At 39.4% G+C, this 23,924-nt stretch overlaps 8 protein-coding genes across 8 annotated transcripts; 6 read left to right on the top strand and 2 right to left on the bottom strand. All coding sequences in view use genetic code 12, as the record gives it.

Moving 5' to 3' along the window:
- Positions 1 to 1,588: 1,588 nt before the first annotated feature.
- On the top strand, positions 1,589 to 2,592 carry KGF57_003107 (uncharacterized protein; the record flags this gene model as incomplete). Its single annotated transcript, XM_051752492.1, has 2 exons — positions 1,589 to 1,661; positions 2,255 to 2,592. The coding sequence occupies 2 exons, from the start codon at positions 1,589 to 1,591 to the stop codon at positions 2,590 to 2,592; spliced, it is 411 nt and encodes a 136-aa protein (XP_051608543.1).
- An 812-nt stretch (positions 2,593 to 3,404) lies between these two features.
- On the top strand, positions 3,405 to 4,964 carry INO1 (inositol-3-phosphate synthase; the record flags this gene model as incomplete). Its single annotated transcript, XM_051752491.1, has 1 exon — positions 3,405 to 4,964. The coding sequence occupies one exon, from the start codon at positions 3,405 to 3,407 to the stop codon at positions 4,962 to 4,964; it is 1,560 nt and encodes a 519-aa protein (XP_051608542.1).
- A 2,331-nt stretch (positions 4,965 to 7,295) lies between these two features.
- FAA4 (long-chain fatty acid-CoA ligase) lies at positions 7,296 to 9,356 on the top strand (the record flags this gene model as incomplete). The annotated part of the gene is made up of 1 exon (XM_051752490.1): positions 7,296 to 9,356. One exon carries the CDS (start codon positions 7,296 to 7,298, stop codon positions 9,354 to 9,356), a length of 2,061 nt encoding a protein of 686 aa, XP_051608541.1.
- Positions 9,357 to 9,558: 202 nt separating this feature from the next.
- On the bottom strand, positions 9,559 to 11,508 carry KGF57_003104 (uncharacterized protein; the record flags this gene model as incomplete). The annotated part of the gene is made up of 1 exon (XM_051752489.1): positions 9,559 to 11,508. The coding sequence occupies one exon, from the start codon at positions 11,506 to 11,508 to the stop codon at positions 9,559 to 9,561; it is 1,950 nt and encodes a 649-aa protein (XP_051608540.1).
- Positions 11,509 to 11,964: 456 nt separating this feature from the next.
- Positions 11,965 to 13,131, top strand: KGF57_003103 (asparaginase; the record flags this gene model as incomplete). Its single annotated transcript, XM_051752488.1, has 1 exon — positions 11,965 to 13,131. The coding sequence occupies one exon, from the start codon at positions 11,965 to 11,967 to the stop codon at positions 13,129 to 13,131; it is 1,167 nt and encodes a 388-aa protein (XP_051608539.1).
- Positions 13,132 to 14,034: 903 nt separating this feature from the next.
- Positions 14,035 to 15,492, top strand: KGF57_003102 (uncharacterized protein; the record flags this gene model as incomplete). The annotated part of the gene is made up of 1 exon (XM_051752487.1): positions 14,035 to 15,492. One exon carries the CDS (start codon positions 14,035 to 14,037, stop codon positions 15,490 to 15,492), a length of 1,458 nt encoding a protein of 485 aa, XP_051608538.1.
- Positions 15,493 to 15,787: 295 nt separating this feature from the next.
- KGF57_003101 (uncharacterized protein) lies at positions 15,788 to 18,076 on the top strand (the record flags this gene model as incomplete). Its single annotated transcript, XM_051752486.1, has 1 exon — positions 15,788 to 18,076. The coding sequence occupies one exon, from the start codon at positions 15,788 to 15,790 to the stop codon at positions 18,074 to 18,076; it is 2,289 nt and encodes a 762-aa protein (XP_051608537.1).
- Positions 18,077 to 18,944: 868 nt separating this feature from the next.
- AGA1 (Aga1p) lies at positions 18,945 to 20,339 on the bottom strand (the record flags this gene model as incomplete). The annotated part of the gene is made up of 1 exon (XM_051752485.1): positions 18,945 to 20,339. One exon carries the CDS (start codon positions 20,337 to 20,339, stop codon positions 18,945 to 18,947), a length of 1,395 nt encoding a protein of 464 aa, XP_051608536.1.
- Between the last annotated feature and the right edge of the window lie 3,585 nt (positions 20,340 to 23,924).

Below are 23,924 nucleotides of genomic sequence, written 5' to 3'. Positions count from 1 at the left end.
ATGGGTTTTGCTTTCGAATATTCGAAATCTGGTCGCATTTGTAACTCAAAAATAAGAAACCCACACACACACACACACACACAGCTTACAATTACAAAATCTCACACAAGAGCAAAATAATGAAAACGCCCCAACCGCTTACACTATGTAACACAGTTTTAGCTACGTTACATAGAACCAATCTCTGTGTGTGTGTCTGTGTATTTTGTGCAAGACTTATTATTATTTTGTTGTAACATTATAAATTCTTGTTCTTTCGCAGCTAAAATTTGGAGGTGAAGGTGTATTTCTCGGTTTCCTCAAGATTACAATACTTCCCAATTGGGAACAATTAAGGACCAAATTGGAAGTAAATGTTGACCGAGTGGTCTTATTGTAGTTTGTAAGACAATACAGTAAGCTTAGTTGCAATAATAAGTTTTCTCCTTCTCGCTTATGGGTTATTGAATTGTATTGTTGAAGTTAGTGGTAGATGCATGTATATACACAATAGATTATGTCAAAGTTTGTTCGTATTTTTTTATTTCTTTTTTTTTTTTTTTTTCTTTTCTGTTGTTCCCTATTTTGTAGTGTTGCACCAGCCATTAAACTTGAATAACACAGAAAAGCAAAAAGAAAATAATATTATGGTGAATGCACCACGGAGAGAAGGTAAGTGGCAGAAGTTGCTGACAACCAAGGGTTGTAGTAACATCAGATCTCAGCATGCTGGAGTTTGAAAGCAGCACGTTGGAGAGAAGTGGGACTGGTTTAACCAAGTCAATTGTAGAACACATCCATAGCAGGGTATTCGCTTTGACTACGACCATGAACTTTAGTTGAAACGGAATTGCTTGAGCAGTTAGCTTTGAGTTAGTTTCTCTACAGGCTAATGGCAACAAGCCTCACAAACCTTGTAATTCACAAAAGTTGGGACGTGCTTTGTTTGTACTGTATTCCCTTTTTTCGCCTTTTTTTTTTTTTTTTTTCTTTTCGCAACCAACTTTTTCCTTTTTCTCCTCAATTGGGACGAGATTTGGCTGAATTTGTATAATCAACCAGCACAGTTTCCAAAAGAGTATGCAGTTAAACTGCTCTTACAATTGTGTGTCAGCCGGTAGTGGCCAGTTGCTGGGATAGACACAAAACAGTGTTTTGTTATTGTCGAGAGGCAAACTCATAACCGACTATTGTACCAGTGTTCGTCGATGCAGTTTTACGACTAAATACAAAAATGTTACAAGAATTGAGTCACATCCAAGACTTTCAATGTTTAATCCCTTTGTATTTACTTAAACGTGTTGTCGTCATTGTTTAGACGCATTTATTGATAGGAGAAGCAATTTTGTTTGATTTGAATCTTTGACAACACAATCGTGCCCAGTCATTGAGAAATTAGTTCTAGATGGATAGGCTCATCAGAACTTAGACGTTGGAGAAGGAAGAGTATAGGGCAAATGTATGTGGACGGCTGGGGGCTGTGGTAATGTTATGGTTTAGCACCGTAAAGTTTAACTAACTTTAAGGCAAATTTCGAGAGTAAAAGTATGCCGTCACAAAGCCTTAAACAAATGACAGATATTACTGCGACTAAGTTTCTGTTTTCAACATGGCTGGTCTATCCCAAGAATTTGTTGGCATTTACGTCAATACAGTAATTGAAAACACTATGAGCCTGAGTGGTATGATACTAAGAGGGGTTTTATTTGAACTGGGGTAGTGTCTACGTGGTGAAAGGCTAGTTGGTTTCTGAGTGATGTGAATAATGGAGGGGGAAAGGGGGGTCTCGCTGTGCTTCTAGTGGTTGAGTTTGCACATTGGGAGTCTTGGAACTGTGCTTATATGACTTTCAAGTATTGTTCCGGTGGCTACGATCGAGATCACACATAATTACTCATGCACATCAAAATAAGTGGATCATCATGAGAACGGATGGGCTAAGAGCTTTATATTACACGTACATTTATGTCATATTTTCTTTCAAGGGTTGACACATTCAATATTGAGGACATAAAGTGGCATGAAACTATGTAGAGAGTCACTTTTATCGAATTCAATCTCGTAAAACAATTTTTTTTTTTCTTTCTACAACTAATCTCTGCTCTAGTGTTAGCCAACATCACCCATTGCTTTGAGATTGCTGTCTTTGAGCAGGTGCAATCGAAGACTTTACCTTGGGAGTCATGCGCAAAAGATACTGCAATTAACTGGAGCACAGTTCCATCATCCAGTGAAAAAAAATCGGTGTTTAACGTATCTAATATTTCTTTCTAAGAAGCCCGATCCATGCGCAAGCCCTGGAACAAATTGGAGTCGGAATCAGATTCAGAATCAGATTCAGAATCAGAATCTTATTTTTGTAAGGGCCGAGGTAAACTCGACAACACGAGAAAATCTCAAATTGGGAAAAATTGTAAACAAACTTCGCCGAAAATAAGAGGACAACACAGTTCAATCCAGGGCCGGAATTATATAGATAATATAAAGAGTTTGCTCTGTAGAAAGGTACAGAAGGTCAAGGAGGGGACCGAGCGGGAAAAAATAGCCTTGATCACTATTACACCGATTGTCGAAACTACATCCTATTCCGAAACTGTATCCCCAAAGAACTAAAATCTCTATCTTCTTGGAAACGCCAATCGCAAATTTCCAGCTTTCCCCTATTTTATATCCCATTGTTTACTTTCATTTCGTATTGTGGGTTGTTGTTACTATCGCACATTTCTATTGGCTCAGTTCTTACATCCGTGCTGCAGTATATCGCTGAAATTTCGGCGGTTTTTCAGCGAATGAAATTACACAAAAACGATTTTCGAGTGGGGATTTAATTTTAGATTCAGCTTCTCTTTCTCTCTCTCTCTCCTTTTGGGCGAAGCACATTGAAATAAGAGTTGCTTTTTGTATATGGATGAGTTGGACGACTATTACCGTTAAGACGGTATGGTGACGATTTGATATGGTCCGTAGATGAGATGGGGTTATTAGATATCTGTCTTAGTAGCTACAAACTCTTTCAGTTCAGTACCGATTAAAAGACGAAGCCAAAAAGAGACCACAATCGTGTAAGAATAGTTAAGTGGCTTAGAGATGTATTGTAGTAGTTATGATTGCAATTCTTCAATTCTTCTTGTGAAAAATATTTATTCCACTTGTTTTGTTGGGTAAACAATGAGAAACCAATAAAGGAGAAAAAAGAGAAAAAGGGAAAAGAGAAAAGGGAAAAGGAAAAAAAGGGAAAAAGGCAAGATTTAAACACACACACACTCCCAAATTTCGCCGAAATTTCGTTGAAATGAAAACCTTTAGAAAAAGTATAAATAGACGGTGAAATTCCCTTTCAAGAACATCAAACTTTGCTTACTTTTTCTTCTTCTTCTTTTCCTCTCCACTTACATAACAAAGTTTCTCAACATATTTCACACGCAATGTCCATTGATTTCAAGTCTTCCAAATCCGTCACCAAGGATGACCACCTTTACACCAAATTCACCTATGAAAACTCCTTAGTTGAAAAGGATTCTCAAGGTAAATTGCACGTTACTCCAACCTCAGTCGACTACGACTTCAAGTTGGATTTGAAGGTTCCCAAAGTTGGTTTGTTACTAGTTGGATTGGGTGGAAACAATGGTACCACATTGCTCGCTTCCATCTTGGCCAACAAGCACAACATCTCATTTGAGAATAAGGAAGGTGTAGTTAAGCCGAACTATTACGGGTCAGTTACTCAAAGTTCAACTGTCAAGCTTGGTGTTGATGCTGCTGGAAATGACGTTTATGCGCCATTCAACTCTATTGTCCCCTTTGTCAACCCAAATGATTTGGTTGTTGATGGTTGGGATATTTCCGGATTGGAATTGGACCAAGCTATGAAGAGGGCCAAGGTTTTGGATGTCACTTTGCAAAAACAGTTGGTTCCTCATTTAGAGGGAAAGAAGCCGATGGAGTCTATTTATTATCCAGACTTTATTGCTGCTAATCAAGGTGATAGGGCTGATAACGTTTTCAACAAGGTTAATGGAGAGATTAAGACTGATGACAAGTGGAAAGATGTTGAGAAGATTAGAAAGGATATCCGTGACTTCAAGAGCAAGAACGGGTTGGATAAGGTGATTGTGTTGTGGACGGCAAACACCGAGAGATATGCCGATGTGTTGCCTAAAGTTAACGATACTGCCGATAATTTGATTGCTGCCATCAAGGCCAACCATGAGGAGATTGCTCCATCTACTGTGTTTGCAGTTGCCTCGATCTTGGAAAACGTACCATACATTAATGGATCCCCACAAAATACATTTGTTCCTGGAGTTATCGAGTTGGCGGAAAAGCATCATTCATTCATTGGTGGTGATGATTTCAAATCGGGTCAGACTAAAATCAAGTCTGTTCTTGCACAATTCCTTGTTGATGCTGGTATCAAGCCACTTTCCATTGCTTCTTATAACCATTTGGGAAACAATGATGGGTACAATTTATCCGCGCCAAAGCAATTTAGATCAAAGGAGATTTCCAAACAGTCTGTTGTGGATGATATGATTGAGAGTAATGAGATTTTGTACAATAAGGAGTCGGGTGACAAGGTTGATCATTGTATCGTCATCAAGTACTTGCCAGCTGTCGGGGACTCGAAAGTGGCCATGGATGAATACTACTCCGAGTTGATGCTTGGTGGACACAACAAGATTTCCATCCACAACGTATGTGAAGATTCGCTTTTGGCTACACCATTGATTATTGATTTGGTTGTGGTTACTGAGTTTTTGCAAAGGGTGCAATACAAGAAGCTGCAAGAGAGTGATGACAAGTACCATGACTTCTATGCTGTTTTGACCTTGTTGAGTTATTGGTTGAAGGCACCATTGTCTAGACCTGGATTCAAGACTATTAATGGGTTGAATAAGCAGAGACAGGCTTTGGAGAATTTGTTGAGGTTGTTGGTTGGATTGCCAGTTAATAACGAGTTGAGATTTGAAGAGAGATTGACTTAGCCAAGGATGCTTGTTGTAAAGATGTGTTTGTATATTTTGAAACAGAGTGGTAATAGTAGTAATAATATCGATAATTAATATAGATCTTGACGTGGTTGTAGTGTTTACTATGGTGTTACTGATGAAGACGATACATATTCCTTCCCGGTGGGTAGGTATGTATGGCGTGTGGGGTGGGGTGATGGTACCCTCGAATAATTTGCTGTTGACGCTAACTAAGTATTTGGAAGATAGTAGCAAAACGTGAAAACCAGGTTTATCTTGTTTATGCCGAGGTATTTCAAAATCAAAAAAAAATAATGGTTCACGAGGCGTATATGGATGAAATTGGGTCAGAAAAACGCAATTTTACTTAAATCACCACAATATCGTATCAGTAGTGATTACACAATCTACAGAACATAGATTAAGGGTATTAATGTACAACTGCTTAAGGGTCAATTAAGGCAATGTAAGTGTAGATCTTTTCGCCTTACTTACATTATCTCGACATTTAAGGTTTTGAATAGAGAAGACACGAAAGATTAATTGATTTATACCAAACTGGGTAAATACATACAGTAGATATGAGACGTACATTTCCCCATATCATTGTGTATATGTACGAGTCTTGGATAGTGGTGGATTTGGAGATTTGTACCTTGACAGAAGCAAGCCATTCTTAAGTGGTTATGGAGAATTTATGTTGGCTTAGAAAAAATGGAATAAGGACATGCTGTAATTGGAACATGGGGAATAATCTGGGGTACATTTGTAGTATGTACTATCCTTATCCTTATCCTTATCATAATCATCATCAAGACTGTATATATATGTACATATATATATATATATATATACATGTATACGAATAACATGATCCTGTATACAGTGCTAGAGAGTGTGTGTTTACCCAACAAAAAAAAACAACAAACAATAACAATAACAACAATAACAATTTAGTTTTAATTGTGTCATACAATCCTGTTTATATGCAGTACTTAACATGTATATATACTTTGATAGTATTGATTGACACAAAAATTAGTAACTATATGAGTGTGTAGAGTATAATACGCGAGGAGGCTATTAAGAGGGGTACACAACACACCACATACATAGTCATACATACATAGTCACACAACCAACAACACATTTTGCTTTCACCAGTTGCATCGACTAAAACTTTCTTATGCTGGCTGTTCTGGTACAGAATATACAGTACCCTATGTATCTGTTCTTATATAGGACAGTGTGTGTAGGTATACATATCTGTCTTGTGGTATTGAAGCTCAACAAAATTTGTACATGACACAAACTACTGCGGCAACAGGAGTTAAACCCTCTTATCTCCGTAGTTAGTAGTAGTAACACAGAACGCACTAAGACACATAGATACATAGACGCAGACGCATTACAAGACACGCAACACACACACTCACAAAACTCACACTGGGTGAGGCTAAATCAAACAGAAGTTGGCAAGAGCGTGAACGCTTGAGAGAGTAGGAGCTCGAGTCAAAGACAACAAAGATAATGCCAGTGACAAGTAATATTTGAGCTCCCCTCGTTACAAGTGCATATACGTGTAACCACATGGACCTTTTACATATGTATAGTGTGTTATGTCCATGCACACAAACAAATGTGTTCGCTCAATGAGAAGCTTTTGCCTCTTTCCGTAACTGTCCCTTCTACTTTTGTAACTACTCTTAAGAGCTATTACGGGTTCCACATTTAACTCATCTTACAGTGTCGACTCTTACTGTATGTGGTTAAGTAATTTTCAATTGAAACTCGATGATTAACCTCTTCTTTTTCTTCTTCTTCTTCTTAAAATCTTTCTCCACTTTTTGCCTCTTTTGGTGTTTTCTGGGTGTAATCTTTTTCTTGTAGTTATTGATGTCACACGCATAAAGTCAACCATAATATATAAATACTCTTACTAATATCCATTCATCATTCATTCATACATCCTTCCTTTCACTTAGTATCTAGTACTACTAACTACTACCCTCGCCCCTCGCCCCAACTGTGTTATTTTTGTATCACTGGTAAAATACAAAGCAAATTTGCCAACCACATATTACAAAATTTCCATTTTAAAAAGGAAAGAGTTCCTTGTTTCTTTTCCTGTGATTTACCCGCCAGATTTTAATTTAATTTTTGTTTTTTTTTTTTTTTTTTTGTTGAGAGGAGGCAACACAACAACAACAACAACAACAACAACAATAACAAGACACACAGCAATTCAACAAAACACCTCATCACTCAATCGACTTATTTTACATACAACTTCTTAGAGAAATATCTACACACCTTTCACATCCTTTAAACTTACTTCTCCCAATCATGCATTTGTTAACTGTTCCTGTTGGTGAAGCCAAGCCAGGTGAAACTGCACCAAGAAGAAAAGCTGCTCAAAAAGACGCAGCCCTCGAACGTCCCGCTGACTGTAAAGGGACCACCATTCCTGAGTTTATTGAAGAATGTTTCAAGAGAAATGGTAATGGAGACGCCATGGGTTGGAGAGACTTGAAGGAGGTTTACGTTGAAACCAAGCAAATTACTAAAAACGTTGATGGTGAAACCAAAAAAATCTCCAAAGACTGGACTTATTACGAAATGGGACCTTATCAATACATCAAGTACCCAGATTTGTTGAAATTGATCAAAAACTACTCAAAAGGTTTGCTTGAATTGGGATTGAAACCAAACCAAACTTCAAAAGTCATGATTTATGCTTCAACTTCACGCAAATGGTTACAAACAATGTTGGCTACAACTTTCCAGAATATTCCAATTGCCACTGCTTATGATACTCTTGGTGAACTGGGTTTGATCCATTCCCTTGTTCAAACTGAAGCTGAGGCCATTTTCACTGATAACCCACTTTTGAAGTCATTGGTTAACCCATTGAAAGAGGCCAAGAATGTGAAGTACATTATTCATGCAGAAAAAATTGACCCAAATGATACTAGAAAGAAAGGCGAACTTTACAAAGAAGCCAAGGAAGGTAAAGAGGCATTATTGAAAGTTAACCCCAATTTGAAATTCATCAGTTATGACGAAATCATTGAATTGGGTGCACAATCAAAACACGATTTCCATTTACCAAAAGCCCAAGACTTGGCTTGTATCATGTACACCTCGGGATCAACTGGTCCACCAAAGGGTGTTTCCATCAACCACGCCAACATTCTCGCTGCCGTTGCTGGTATTTCGACCAATGCCGGTAGGGATGTCATTGGTCCTGGTGATTCAGTTGTGGCGTTTTTGCCATTGGCTCATATTTTCGAAATGATTGCCGAGTTTTGGACATTGTGGTGTGGTGTCCCCATTGGATACGCCAATGTCAAGACCTTGACGGAAACCTCGTGCAGAAACTGTCAACCCGATTTGGCCGAGTTTAAGCCTACCATTATGGTTGGTGTTGCTGCCGTTTGGGAGTCGGTGCGGAAGGGAGTTTTGGCCAAATTGGCTAAAGCACCAACGATTTCACAAAAGTTGTTTTGGGCAGCTTACAATTATAAAGTCACCATGAACAAATTCCATGCCCCACAAGCAGCTGCGGGAATTTTCAATATCATTTTCAAAAAAGTTAGGGAAGCCACGGGTGGACGTGTTCGGTACACCATGAATGGTGGATCAGCAATCTCCATTGATGCACAAACATTTGTATCCACTTTGATTGCCCCCATGTTGTTGGGTTACGGATTGACTGAGACTTGTGCCATGTGTAACTTGGTTGAACCAAAACATTTCCAGTTGGGCACCTTGGGTTCCTTGGTTGGATCAGTTACTGTGAAGTTGGTTGATGTGGCTGATGCTGGCTACTATGCCAAGGACAACCAGGGTGAGATTCTCATCAAGGGAGGTCCCGTCGTCAAGGAGTACTACAAGAATGAAAAGGAAACCAAGGAAGCCTTCACTGAGGACGGATGGTTCAAGACTGGTGATATTGGAGAATGGCAACTGGATGGAGGATTAAAGATTATTGACAGGAAAAAGAATCTCGTCAAGACCTTGAATGGTGAATACATTGCCTTGGAAAAATTGGAATCCGTGTACAGGTCCAACCCCTTGGTGTTGAACTTGTGTGTTTATGCCGACCAGACTAAAGTCAAGCCCATTGCCATTGTTGTGCCACAGGAAAATGTCTTGCAACAGTTGGGCTTGGACTCAAGCACCGCGTACGATGATCCGAAAGTGGTGTCGAAGGTTGTGTCGAGCTTGAATGCCACTGGTAAGTCTCAAGGCTTGAATGGTATTGAGTTTTTGCAGAGCGTTGTGTTGGTGCATGATGAATGGACTCCTGAGAATGGGTTTGTGTCGTCGGCGCAAAAGTTGCAAAGAAAGAAGATTTTGAAGACTTATGAATCCGAAGTCAAAAAGGCTTATGGGGATTCGTAATTTGGTGGCTCAGCAAAGTGAGGTGGCAGAAGTGGGATCTTTTGATTAGACTGGAATTAAGTGTGTAGCTCGATAAGTTAAATTTTTAGTTGATTGTATAGTTTCATTACATGGCAAAGCATAAGAATAAAATGTAGTATAAATGTAATCTCTACATAGCGAAATAAAAAGAATTGTACAACTCAGGTCCTTGACATCCCCTTCACAACACATACTTATCCAACTCATTCAATCTCTTATTCACATCGCTCATTAATCCAGCATCAGTCTCAACCAACTTCTTAATCAAGTTCCAATCACCCGCATTCAACAATTTACGCACATGATACTCCTTCATCAACAATCTAAAGTACCCCAATCGTTCATGTTGAGGAATCAACTTGGCGAAATAGTGCTGGTGGATCAGGAGGAGATTGTCCATTGTTGAATGATGGATTGTGTTTGAGTCGGTCAAGTCTTTGCATTGTTTGAGCAAGTGCAAGTATCGGTCTTCGTAGAGTTGGTGCAAGTAGAGCGTGCTAGTGGAGGACGGGATGGATGTGGATACGAGTGGCTGATGATGTTGTTGACGCTGGAAGAGGACTGGGATTGATGAAGGTGCGAGTTTGATATCTTGTCCACCGGACAAGGGTTTTGGCGATGGTAGTGGGATATTGGTGCTGCTCTTTGGAATGGACAACGATTTTGATCTCTTGGGGCCCGCAGACATTGACGATGGTAAAACAAGAGCACTGAGTTGTGGTGAGGTTGGCAACTCGTACTGATTTAGTTGTTGTTGTTGTTGTTGTTGTTGTTGTTGTTGTTGTTGTTGTTGTTGCCAATTGTCTGTCCCGTTTTCGAAATGCTTATTGATAATATCACGTAAAAGCTTGATTTCAACGGCGCGGGAATCAGCCACCAAGCTGCACTCTTCTTCCATCGTGGTTAATCTTCGATTACATTTGGTCTTGACGGCGGCAATTTGACTAGTGAGAGCATCAATCTTGACATCCTTTTCACTCACTTGCTTCTTTAAGTGGCGCAACTTCTTCTCAAATTGGCTCCGCTCGTCCGAATGTGACTGTTTTATCACCTCGAGATTAGTCGACAACGTGCCATTAGCTTTCAATAGCTCCAAATGATGTGCTTTGTGCTTCTCTAAATCTTGAGTCAATTGCAGCTTCTCTTTGAATAATGCGTCATTTTTAATTGCCAATTCTTGAATCTGTTCCTCTTGTTGGTGTGACTTTGCATTTACATCATTTTCAAACGATTCATATGCCAATTTGCACTCCGTTAGTTCCAGCAATGTCTTGTTGGCAATAACTGAAGACTCCTTCAATTGCACATTCAACGATTCAATCTCTTTCACTTGCATTGATTCAACCTGTTTCAACTTTTGGACATCTGAATTGAGCACCTTTATCGTATTCTTCTTCTCTAATACTAATTCTTCCAAATTAGCAATTTTCTTGTGCAAGTTGTCACGCTCACGCATCCAGGTTTGCGTTTGAAAGGATACGGATTGGCTCGTTTTCAACTCGTTAATCCTATCAATAACTTTACTCATACTCAGCTGGGTAAATGACATATCCAATGCAATGCAGACTTGTTGTATCATTTTTTGCAAGTACCTTGACGAAACTCCCAAAGAAGAAGACCCATTCGTTCTTCCTTCCTGTGTTTGTCCTGCTTCGTTGTCACTAGATGAATCTCTAATCGACAGCTGATCATACGCCACTGACGAAGAAGACTCACGAAACCGAACTCGATGCTCATTGCAGTTTCTCATTTGGTGGTTAAAATGAGGCACTTCGCAAACATTGACATTTCTCATGCTAATTGTGCTGTTTGTACTATGTTGACCATTTATATTCCAAGTAGAGCCAAAGTTGGACAAGAATACAGCTCCCGTTTCCACACCTACGCCAACTCCCGCACCTCCTCTACCTCCAATTGTCACATTAACACCCATTCCACTATCATTCACAGACAAGTCAGTAAAGCTGTGCTGAACTTGATTGATATTCTCATTTGCTTTCTTTTCTAGTCGCTTGGCAAGATCTTCTTGTACGCCTCGCATATTGCGTCTCAAGCGAGGAACTCTCGAATGAACTTCGCCATCCACTTGGTAGTGCGAGCCAATCACGTTAGGGTCTTTCGATGTAGTCATATGGTTCTGAGTTAGTGATGTATATTGAAGTTATGTGTGTATGTGTGTGTATGTGTGTGTGTGTCATGAAATGTGGCTAGTGTTGCAAAAAAAATAAAATAAGAAAAAAAAGCATAAAAGAAAACAAAGAGTGACATATCCTTACTTTTACAGTTCTGTGGTTTTCCCTTTTTTTTTTGATTTTTGGTTTTTTTATTTTTTTTTTTTGTTATGCCAATTGGATACCACTATGGTGGCACTACAAATATTAAAGTGCTTGAATTCGGGTGTTGGATGATCAGTCGCACCTCCTCTGCTTTCTCTCTCTCTCTCTCTCTCTCTCTGTCATGACCCCTCTTTGTGCGCACGGTTGAAAAGACGCACGTCCGATGAACTCCGATGACTTTTGTTGAACTTTTTTTTTTATTATTATTATTATTTTCTTCAAACATTAGCCAAGCTATTCACACTACAGCCATGCCGGAGAACTCCATCACCAATTACGTCCCCTTATCCAATATCAATGAAGAGTCCGCAAGCTTCTCTCCACAGGTTGAAATAACCGACATCACCAAACTAGACCATCATGCTTTCAAATTGAGGTACAGGTCGAACTCCGTCATCTCAGCTTCTACAACCGAAGAAGAAACGCCATTGCCAGTCATTAAGATCTTAGGGACAGGTGGGACGATTGCATCCAAGGCCCAATCATCAAATGTAACAGCTGGCTATGCTGTTGATTTGACTATCGAGGAGTTGCTCAGCCACATCCCTGATTTGTCAACCACGTGCATATTGGAGTACGAGCAGGTTATGAATATTGACTCCAAGGACATGAGTTTACCGGAAGCCACCGAGTTGTACAGACAAATAAAGAAGGATTTGAACAAGTACGATGGAATCGTCATTACTCATGGGACTGATACTTTGGAGGAGACTGCATTTTTCATCCAATCAACTATAAACACGGAAAAGCCCATTGTGTTTTGCGGAAGTATGAGGCCAAGCACGGCAATCTCATCGGATGGCCCAATGAATTTGTACCAGGCCATTGTTATAGCATCGCATCCACAAAGTCATGGGCGCGGGGTGCTTGTCGCATTGAATGATCGTATCGGGGCAGGGTATTACATAACCAAGTCAAATGCAAATTCCCTAGACACTTTTAAAACTGTGGGACAAGGGTATATTGGTAACTTTGTCAATGACGAGGTAAAGTACTACTTCCCTGCAGCTAAGCCGTTGGGCATGACACACTTTGAGTTAGACGAGCAGTTTGATTTACCTGAAGTGCCCATAATATATGCGCATCAAGGATTAAACAACAAGCTTATCGAATTGGCCTTGAAGGAATTGAATGCAAAAGGTTTGGTGATTGCAACAATGGGTGCTGGCTCCTTATCGGCAGAAACGAATGAATTTTTGCACAATTTGGTTGAGCCAGGGTTCCCCATTATATACAGCAAGAGGTCAATGGATGGTATGGTTCCTATTGGTGGGTTGCCCAAGTTTAATGGTAAAGTGTTTGATAATGCGGTGGCGGGTGGGTATTTGAATCCACCAAAGGCTAGAATTTTGCTACAGTTGTGTCTAAATGAGGGCTACAATTTGAAAAAGATAAAAAAAGTGTTCAAGACTGTGTAGGAAGGTCATGTTTACGTGTATATACATTATGTAGAGAATGTAATAGAAGTGCATAGAATTGAGGGTGTGGGGGGGGGGGGGGGGGGGGGGGGGGGGGGGGAAAGTATCGCAGCAACAGAACTGAGCCGCTCAAGTACAGCCACCGCTTTTTGTCTTTTTTTATAATTGTGCATTGTTTAGGTTGTGTAATGAAATTGTTGCATACGCCGTTTTTACTGTTGAAAGTCTCGTAACCATTGACAAATAACAGCTGATTTTACACTCAATTCACATTTGAGAAAACTTTCCTTTGGAAGGGGTTGCATTTCAACAACAAAGTATATCTGATTCCTCTCTGAATAACTAGTGATTGATTATTCTGACTGGTGTAGAAACCATACCCATTTGTAACCACAAGAAAACGGGACTTTGACAAATTGACACGACACGGAAATAAACTGAGCGTGTACCATAGTCCAAAAATAGAAATACATTGTTTCTCTCTCTCTCTCTCTCCCCTTTCAACACTTTTTCTTTCTCTCATTCTTTTGCTTTTGCCTTTTTTTCCTTCAAACCAAAGTCACAACAAATAGAAAAGAGACAGAAAAAACTCACGACTTCGACACTTCGTTATTAGAGACATACACAGACACCACAAAACGATTCCATCATCCATACCACCCACACAAAGCAGAGCACAGCAGAGCACATCACAGCTCAATTGTATTATATATCTACTTTCCTACAGGGTGCCTTTCTACTATCAAGGTACTCAACACTCTTTACTGCAATATTTCAAGGAAGTGGAAGAACAGCACGACTGAAAGACATTGAACAGCATCTTTCAAGTAGCTAGGATCAACTAAGACTTTGTCGCTTCCGATTTACCGTCTAAAGGATACTGAAAAAAAAAAACACTGTAACATGTCTTCACTGCATGACTTGAGAGGAAGTGAGAGATCCCAACACCGCCAAAAATCAACCAGTGACTCAAACATCCTGCCACTGTTGAGAGGAATAGCTCACAACTCGTCCAAGGCTGACCAGCATGCGTCAATTGACTACCAAGGGTTGGCAGCTGAGTCTGCAGCTACTGCGTCTGCTGCGGTGGCTGCTTTGGGACACAGACAGCCTCATCATGAGCAGAATCATACTGATCAGCAAAGCCAACACCAACAACATCTTCAGCTCCAACAGCAGCAACAGCTCCAACAGCAGCAACAGCAACAAAAATTTGCACTGGGTTTGAAACTGGCCGAGGCTGAGGTAACAACGCCCACAACGGATGCCGAATCCGTGTCCGAGTTGGACAATTCTACCTTGTCTGAAGCTCTAGCTCATCTCAACAATGTCAAAAACCCACATAGAATAAAATTATCCAACCAGGATGTGAAATTGATTTTGTACTTGATTGTTGAAATCAAACCTTTTAAATACGTTGGTAATCGTGCATTGAGTCAAAGCAAGAAATGGGAAATTATACAAAACAAGTACTATGATTTAAAATTTAGAGAAAACAACGACACAAATTTCATCATCCCCACTGTTCGTACTTTACAGCGTCAACTAGCTGGTGCGTTGAAGAAAGCAAGACAGCAAAGGAGTAAAACAAAAGCAGCAGGTGGCGACCCCACCACTCACCAAATTCCACAAACTTTACCAGAGATTGATGCAGACGATTATTACAATTTCAGACACATTTCTCCTAATAGTCCGCAAGATGAGTTGGAGAGCGCATTGCTTGATTTGCATGAGTTAAGCGAAAAGATAAAGGAATTGAAATCTCAAAGCAACAGCCTTGTCAAAGTCAATTATCAAGCGCGCACTAAACAGTCAGCCGGAACTGCATCACACGACGAAGATGGATTTCAAGTCGCAAAGGGTGATGGTGCTGACTCACTCGACGATGGAAAGAGAGCCTATAAGCGTGCTGCTGCACCTAAATCATCAGCACATGCGGTATCATCTCAAGGCGAGATAACAACTCATTATATTGACGATTTTGCCAACGCAACTTCTCATTTAGAAGAGATCCTGAGTGTATTGAGCGACCGTATTCTCAACTTGAAGAAAGAACTCGAGAATGACCCAACCATTTCACCAAAGCACAAGGAAGCGTTTGAGTTGTTAGAATCGGTTGTCCGTCACACGAATGATATGCGAACCACACTTGTCCAGCAAAATGAGATGTTTAGCAAACAAGTGAATGCGTTGATCACTAAACATGCGGCTAAAGTTGAACGTGTTCGATCTTTTTACAATGCTAAGCAATTGGAGTTGGTGGAAAATATTACCGATTCGTTTAAAGAGGATTTCAAACTGACCGGCCAATCAAGTAGTATTCTCGAAAAACTTGATTCTATTAAAGAATTGCTCAAGTAAAAGAGACAGCGGTTAGAGGAAACTACTCCTCGCAAAAATTATATACACATCTCATTGATCTTTGTAAACATTTGTTGTATTACTACGTATTATAAGTTACTGAAATAACGCCATGTAAGAGGACTGAAGACCATATAGATATTGTGCTTCTTTTTAAAAGACTCATGGGTGGGGGGGGGGTGTTCCAACCTACGGAGGCCGAAAAATAAAAAAAACAAAAAAATGAATTTAAAAATTGTGTTGCAAAAACTTTTGGAAGCCAAAGACGAACAGGGGGTAAAACGAGTAAGATTCAATGTTGATTGCACCTCTTCTCATACTTCTCCACATTGGGCCAAGTTGCCAACTGCAAAGCAATCATTATTACCCACCAACGGATCATACTCTCGGGGATGATGAAATTGTCAAACGAGGAGTGCAAGAGTTGCACGATATTGATGGAGCCACCGACTTGAGTGAGTGTTTGAAATGCAAGACTCGGTTACAAGTGGGTAAGTTCTTGGCCTTGACAAGACCCGACTTGGTTCCACACGTGTTTTCCACTTGGTGTGTTGATCTGCATCATGAAGAAGTACAATGCCATATGAACTATGGCTATCCTGATGACGCATACTCTGCAACTGGTAACGACTTCACCAAGATGGTTAGCTTAATGAATCCCTCGGGATTGGACGGTGACTATTTCTGTTATTATCATGATAAAAATTGCCACATTTTGCCCGAAACACCACAGGTGGATATGAGTAATATGTGGCCACCTAAGCCGAGAAACTACCTACCTCCAGACAGCAGTGGCGAAGTTTTCCATGTCTTGCATATCAGCGATATCAATTTGCAATTGGATTATCAAGTGTTTGCTGAAGCAAACTGTACTCAAAGTTTGTGCTGCGTACCACAAAGTCGGAATTTTTTACATCAAGCTCCATCAGTCAATGAAATTAGTGATACGGATGGATATTACGATAGCAGTTACAGCAAGAACCATTTCGAAAAGGGAAGATATTTGGATATCACCAAGATCAAAAAGCCCACGTGGTCTCCGGCAAGACAGTTTGGAGAGTATACTTGCGACACACCAACATTGCTACTCAACAGTACTATGCAATGCATCCGTGATTTGCACCAAAACCATTTATCATTTGAGTTCGCCATCTTCACTGGTGGAACTGTTGACCACTCCGACAGAAGTTTTATGACCAAGGATAAAATCATCAAGTCTCAAGAAACAAGTTACAAGATTCTCAAACATTACTTGGACAATGTTGACGTGATCCCCACTTTTGGAACGCGTGACATTTTCCCCATGAATCAATTGCCTCAAAAAAACTTGAGTGTCAATTCCAATGCCTATCAATGGCAATTTGATTTGTTGGCTGATATCTGGCTGGAGTTGGGATGGATTGACCACGACACCGCCAAGCAGATTAGATATTCACAAACCGGGTTTTCATTGAAAACATCACTCGGGTTGAAGATTATATCGTTAAATTCCAATGTTTGGAATGTTAAAAACTTGTATGCCTTTTGGGACGTATTGAATGTGGATTCATATGAAGTTTGGAAATTCCTCATCAATGAGTTGCTTGAGTCAGAACGAAATCATGAACGAGTTTGGATTATTGCTCATTTACCACCAAACCATCAGTCACTTGCACTACCTACCAAAGTATTCACACAAATTATTGCCCGGTTCTCACCAAAAGTCATCGCTGCCATATTTTTTGGGTGTATACAATTGGACTCATTTATTGTTCAGTATGGTGGAGACGGCACCAATGAGCGTGAATTGCAAAATGCATTTAACCATGCATTAATTGGTCCGCTGGTCAGCCCCTACGGTGGAGTCAATCCAGCTTGGCGATACTATGCTGTTGACAAGCAAAGTTTCAGTATAGTCAACTCCTTCACGTATTACACCAAGCTTTCCAATTGTTTCCATAATGACGGGGCTGAACCTAATTGGGATTTTGCATATTCTGCAAGAGATGTTTATGATCCTGAGCAGTTGTGGCCGCTGGATTGGAGTTTGAGCACGGAGTGGTGGCACCACGTTGGGAACAGGATTGCAACTAATCCTGAATTGGAGCTATTGTACCAGCGGTTGGACACAAGATGGTCCCCATACACGTTTATTGACAAAGATAGTCATTGCAAAGTTACCAGTTTTTCTCTTGAAGGTAGAAAACAGTGCATGATTACTGAGGACCAGGATGACTACGTTGAGCCTGAGGAACCGAATGATTACATCCCCATAATTCACGTTGCTGAAAAATCCGTTGAGTATGTTGAAGCTGAGCCACATGACGAGTGTGATTCGAAAGGGGAAGAGGCAGAGGTAGAGGAGGGAAAGGAAGATAAACGAGGAAAAAATTACGCTGACTGGGATGACTGTATTGAAGAGGAGAATAATTCAACTACGACTTCAGTAACTGGTACCGCTGGAACATCAGTGTCTCCCACAGCTAAATCTATTGCACCTACCCCTAAAGCTAAAAATCAAAAGGTGAAAGGCAAATCGCTCCACTTAAGGGAGAAATTGAACAAGAATGTCAATTACGCTAAACAGCGTGTTATTCAATTATGATTGAAAGGAGTTGAGCGTTTCTGTGCTAACTATTGAAGAAGATGATAATGCCAATGTGTATATAGCTAAACCACTGTAGGGGCATGCGAAAATCCTTTCTCTTTTGCTATGGTTTCTAATTTACGTGATGAATGTCAATGACGGGAATAGTCTTGCTTTACTTGACTAAAGAGGTATTCTATTACCCAATTAGGGAAAAAAAAACCAACAATTTGTGGGGAAAAACTTTCATTTGTCGCGGACTTTCCAAAACATCGACGAGTATTAAGAAACGACATTGAAAAATATCTTACAGCCAGTTGCAAAAATTTAAGCGTCATAGTAAATGTATATTGTATAATTAAATATCTGTCCATCAAGTAGTGGAAAAGGCTCTATATCAAGAAAACTAAACCACCACCACCACCACCATTACCATCATCATCATCATTGTTCAATAACCGAAGAACGACCGAAAAAAGGAAAAAGGAAAAAGCAACGTCGAAGAAAGTGTGAAAAGCAAATAAAATTGACCGAAATAGGAAATGCTGAAACCGAAAAGATTTGTAATTTGTAAATGTATGACCGAAATTGTATCAAAGAAATGTGAAAAAGAAAACAACCGAAAGTAAGTAAGCGTGAACTGAAAGAATCTCTAAAATTGACATAATGATGATGAACGAATGAGGGTAGAATGTCTTGACGATGAGTTGAACCAAGAAATCGAAAACTGTATAATCAACGAAAAACCGAAATAGAAAAGCAAACAAATAACGCAACAACAAACACTCTGAAATGATCACAACTACCCAGAACTGAACCAAAAAAAAAAAAAACCGAAACCGAAAACTGACCAGCAACTTTCCCGTTTCACCAAAGTCTCATCTTCTCAGATCACAAAAGTGCCCATTTCAAACTCACCAGCGTCTTCATTGTCCTTGACGTTGATATTTGAATAAGTTTGCAAAAACAACTCCTCAAACCCACAAGCTGTGATTGAAGATGCGGAATTAGGTTTACCAGCAGTGGCAAACTTGTCATCATATTCTTCCGAGTATTCAGATACCGGCGTGAATGAAGAAAGTTGCTGTTGTTGATGTTGATGTTGCTGATTCAAGTTCAAGTTCATTGAGATCTGGTCATTGAGCAACATAAAGTCATCCAAACTTACATCTGAGCATGACGAGTCAACTGATTGCATCGGCATGGCACTGTATTGCTGTGGTTGTTGCTGTTGTTGTGGCTGTACTGGTGTGAATGGAACGCTATATGTTCTGTGATGTGGTTTCCTTACTGGCTTCTTGATGCATGCTTCAGAAGCAGATCTTTGGTGTTTTGGTTGGTAAGTTTTGAATTGCAACTGACCGGCAGTTTTTCTAGTTTTGGTGGCTGGCAAAGATGGAGTTTGTTGTGGCTGTTGCTTTTGTTGTGGTTCCTTGAAAGGAGACTGTAGTTGTTGGAATTGAGGTTGCTGTGGTAAAGCTGGGGTTGAGGTTGCCGAAATGATTTGTGATTCAATGGCCCGTTGTTGTTGTTCAAATAATTGTTGTTGTAATTGTTGAATTTGGAGGTGTTGTTGCAACATTGCTTGTTGGTAACCATACAATTGCTGAGAGATGAACTCTTGTGACATCTGTGGCATTTGTTGTTGTGCTGACTGTGGTTGTGGTTGTTGCTGTTGAATTGGTTGTGGTTGGTTCCAGTCAACACCCAAGTTCATGATTCCCAAACCCAATTCTTCACTTGGAGTGGTTTCACCTGAACCAGCTGAACCCAAACTTGATCGAGAAGCATTGTATTCATCATATTCATTCAAAGCTGGCAATTCAAAAATTGACTCTTCAATGGAGACAGTTGGAGATGGCAATTGTTCATTGAATGGTGTTGGAGGAGTAAGGGTAGCAGTGGCAGTGGCAGTGGCAGTGGCAGCAGCAGTGGCAGTGGCAGTGGCAGCAGCAGTGGCAGCAGCAGAAGCAATACCTTCTTGACCTTGCATAATTTTGCTCTGGTCAAATTGAGCCTCTTCGTCGCTCTTGACTGGCGACAAGTCAACAAATACAAAATCCTTTGGTTTACCTGGCTTATTCTTTGGTCTTCTCATGGGTGGTCTCCTTATGGAAAACTTGGAGCCAGCAGCAGCAATTTTCAATGAACTGTTGAGACATTCAACTGATGGTTGTGATTGATTTGAGGTTGATGAAGTAGATGAGGAAGATACCGATCTTTTGACTCTCCATAATTTCTTACCATTAGCAGGTGGTAAAACAGCAGTGTTGCAGCTCATATTTAATATGTTATATGTGTGTTTTGTTTGGAATGGAGGGTATAATTGTAATATATGTGTGAGTGTAAAAGAATGAACGCGTCTCGGAAAATAGCGACAGACTTGTAGTGGGTATCAATTGAAGTGTGGGTATAAAGTAAAGCGACTTGTAGAAAGTATTTGTGAGTATTCAACTAGCTTCGAACCTCACAAGCAGCTTTGGTTAGTGGACTGTAGTTGGAAGTGTAGTAAAGATGTCTTTTACTAGATTAGGAAAAAGAAAAACTTGTAAGGAACAGGAAATCTGAAAACAGAAAATTTTTGAAATTCAGGGTGGATATAGCTCTGGTTATATATTCTCCAGAATAATCCCTTGAAAACTCATTTGGTCAAGTACAATATGGATACAAAATATGGGACAATTTTCATGATATTCAAACACATAGATGGGCTCTCTGATATTGTGTGGTTTTCTTGATACTGGCTTATTTTTTTCAGTAGTTTGTGTAACCTTTCAAGTATGTGTGATGTGATGTATTTTAATTTTAGGCGTTAGTGCATTGTGTACATACATTGCATGGTTACCCTTTATTGCTACTCATTTCCTAATTAGTCAATTAATTTCGGTGAGGGGCAATGTAACAATAGGACTTAAGAGCAGGAGTTAATTTTTTAAAATTTAGTACATCATGCAGAAATAGCTTATATGCAGTATTGATTATTTGTGTTTATTATTCTTTTCATTTGAAAGGAGAGATCTAACTTTGTGACATGCAATGCAGGGTGTCTTAATTTAAAATAATCAATTTAAATTAATAAAGGGATACAAAACATACAATGCATTTTACATAAATTGTATTTATGTTTATTGAAGGTTCAATTAAATTGACTAATTAGGAAATTTGTTAAAAAAAATCAAATTAAGATTTTAATGAAAATAATGGTATAGTAATCCAATGCCCTTCTTTATTTGTGCATGATTAGTTACCTTTATGATTCTTTTCCTTGAAAGAGGGGCTTCAACAAGGTTTTTTTTTTTTTTTGTTTCTGTTTTTGTTTGAAATGAGGAGTAAAATAGAGACCTTGAGGGAAGAAGAAAAGTACCCTTATATTTAGACGGAGGTAAATGCAGATACGTAGGTACTTATCGAAATAATGGATCCCACCAGTCCTTACACTTGGTTATATTTGGTATTTGTCGAAAAGGGTTCAGACTAGATGTGTCGAGGTCGGTTGTAGGTAGGTGGTTGCACTCTTTGTATCTTTACTATTCCTAATTGGGAACAACTCTCTACGCTCTCAAGTCTTTGAAAGTATAAATTGCGTTTGGGGCCGGTATAGAAAAGAATTTATGTCAATTAAGAAAAATCCTCAACTGTGGTTATTAGACTTTTGCTTTGATTTATTTACGCCCCAAGAAAGGAAGACATTTTAATTTTGACGAAATAGGCGTGAAAGGGAGGGGCTCGGGGAGAAGGAGAATGAGTTACCCCCCCCCCCGACTCCAACCCTTTCCCCCCCCCCCCCCCTTGTGCGCGCGCCTTTAATGGGAGTGTAGATATAACTCAGAAGGTACATGTGAGAGAATGTGTCTCGTTAGAGGCGGAAGTGGTCTTTAGTGGATTGTGACATCGAGGACGATCTTTCATCTAGTAAGATGCTCTCAAACGACCTTGATCAGGTATCTTTAGTAGGATTGTTCAGATGGGACTATTGGATGAAATCTATTTGAATGACCAACTTTATTGACGATGTACTATATTAGACGACGAATATCATGACCCAGTATACCTCCTATACAACTCTGTTCTATTCAAAAAGCCCAATCCTATAAGAAAGAAGAGTGTGTTTTCAAATTGTTCAAATAAAGTAAAGTGGAGTAAAATGAAATTAGCCTCCTCACTAGCCAACATTCCAATAGTTACAAAATCACATCTCTCTATAAGTTTAAAATTTATTTTTTTATTTTTTTCATTTTTTTTTCATTTTTAGACTCTACTCATTCCTTCCAGTTTGTACCCTGTATTCTTCTTTTCGAAACTTTAAATTTTATTTTATTTTATTTTATTTTCCCGTCCATGCCACGGCATTTTAATAAGCAGTGTGTAGTTCAAGTACATACAGTTCTGAGTGAGCAGGCGTAAACCACCTTTACGTGATGATCACTCCGCATTAATGGAGAGAAAGATGCGGAAAACTTCCCTTTAACCAATTGAAACTTCTGGATAAAAGTGGTATTTAGGTATTCCTCATCAAGATTTGCGTAATTGGTCGGCACAACTAGAAGCTCCTCTTTCTCCGTTATTTTTTTGTTGCCGTGTACGCCGTATGCTAATTGTCTTAAATGAGTCGATTCCACGAGTGTAGATATAGTGGCATGCATTAATTACACGTTGTGCAGTAGGCTCTTACAATCAATAAGTCCGTGCGCATACGCAAAAAAAAAAAATAGTACTAAATTAAACAATCGAAATGAACTTCTATTGTCTTGTACAAAATTTCCTAATTAGGTTATTCAACAAATAATAAATTAGATCGTACATAGTAAGCACATTCAATTACTGAACCTAATTAGGAAATGTCGTCGTCTCTGTGAGACTTAACCAAATGGTAACTGTGGTATGGAAATTAGCACAGCAAGAAGCACTCAAAGTTGTGTTGTGTTACAGGAGAACAGAAATGCTATTGCCTTTAAGCGATGCATATCCGTCTTAAATCCGCAGGGCGCGTGGGTGTGTACTGAGGATGCTAAACATATGGTCTAGACTAAGGTAATCTTGATTGAGGTTGCTTCTTTCCTAATCAGTAAAAATGAACTGCCATTACGCTGAAACTACAAAAAAAAAACTTACTCTCAAATACAATACGAAGAATATTATTTTTGTAGTGGGAGTGATGCTTTTTCAGAAACATAGTGTATGTACACTAAAAATATCTCTCCAGCATTGAAATTGTTGAAGGTAATATGTCAAATGGGTTATAATTTCGTATTAGAGACTAAAGCTAAGGCAATGGTGATGACATAATACAAGTTATTGTCTTGTAATACATCACAATAAGAAAAATATGTGTACACTGATGTTCTGCATATAAGCTTACCCCACATTTCAACAAATAATTTTAGACAATCGAATAATTGTGTTGCACTATACAATGCACTCTGTGCTTGATGGTTTGCGACGATGTTGAGTTGGGTTGTATATGAACTCTCACTTCTTCTGTTGTCTCGTCCACTGAAAATATCAGATACCATTTGTAAATTGAGCAGCTGTACACTCTAGACTGAGCTCTTCGAAATTTGTTTCCCTCCGCGTAGTGTTGTAATGGAAGATTGCTCATTATTTTTTTTCCAATAACAATGTGTGACAAAAAGAGATCAGAACTAAAAAAAAACTCTATTGTATATTTTGTGTAGTGATACCCACTTTCCTATTTAGGACAAATTGGCTTAATTAGTCACAGTAAGAAATTACACTCAAGGAAAATGATACCAAACATTGAAAGGGGGAGGTTACGAAAGAAACCCCTAATTTTCACCACGGAAAATGGAAAAGGAAGGGGGGGGGGGGGGAAGGGGGGTAGCCAATGGCAATGAGGGTAATTTTG

The sequence above is a fragment of the Candida theae genome (assembly GCF_024610275.1).
Source record: "Candida theae strain CBS 12239 chromosome Unknown scaffold2, whole genome shotgun sequence".
In the NCBI taxonomy this organism is placed as follows: Eukaryota; Fungi; Ascomycota; class Pichiomycetes; order Serinales; family Debaryomycetaceae; genus Lodderomyces; species Lodderomyces theae.
This window is presented reverse-complemented; position numbering and strand designations above follow the sequence as displayed.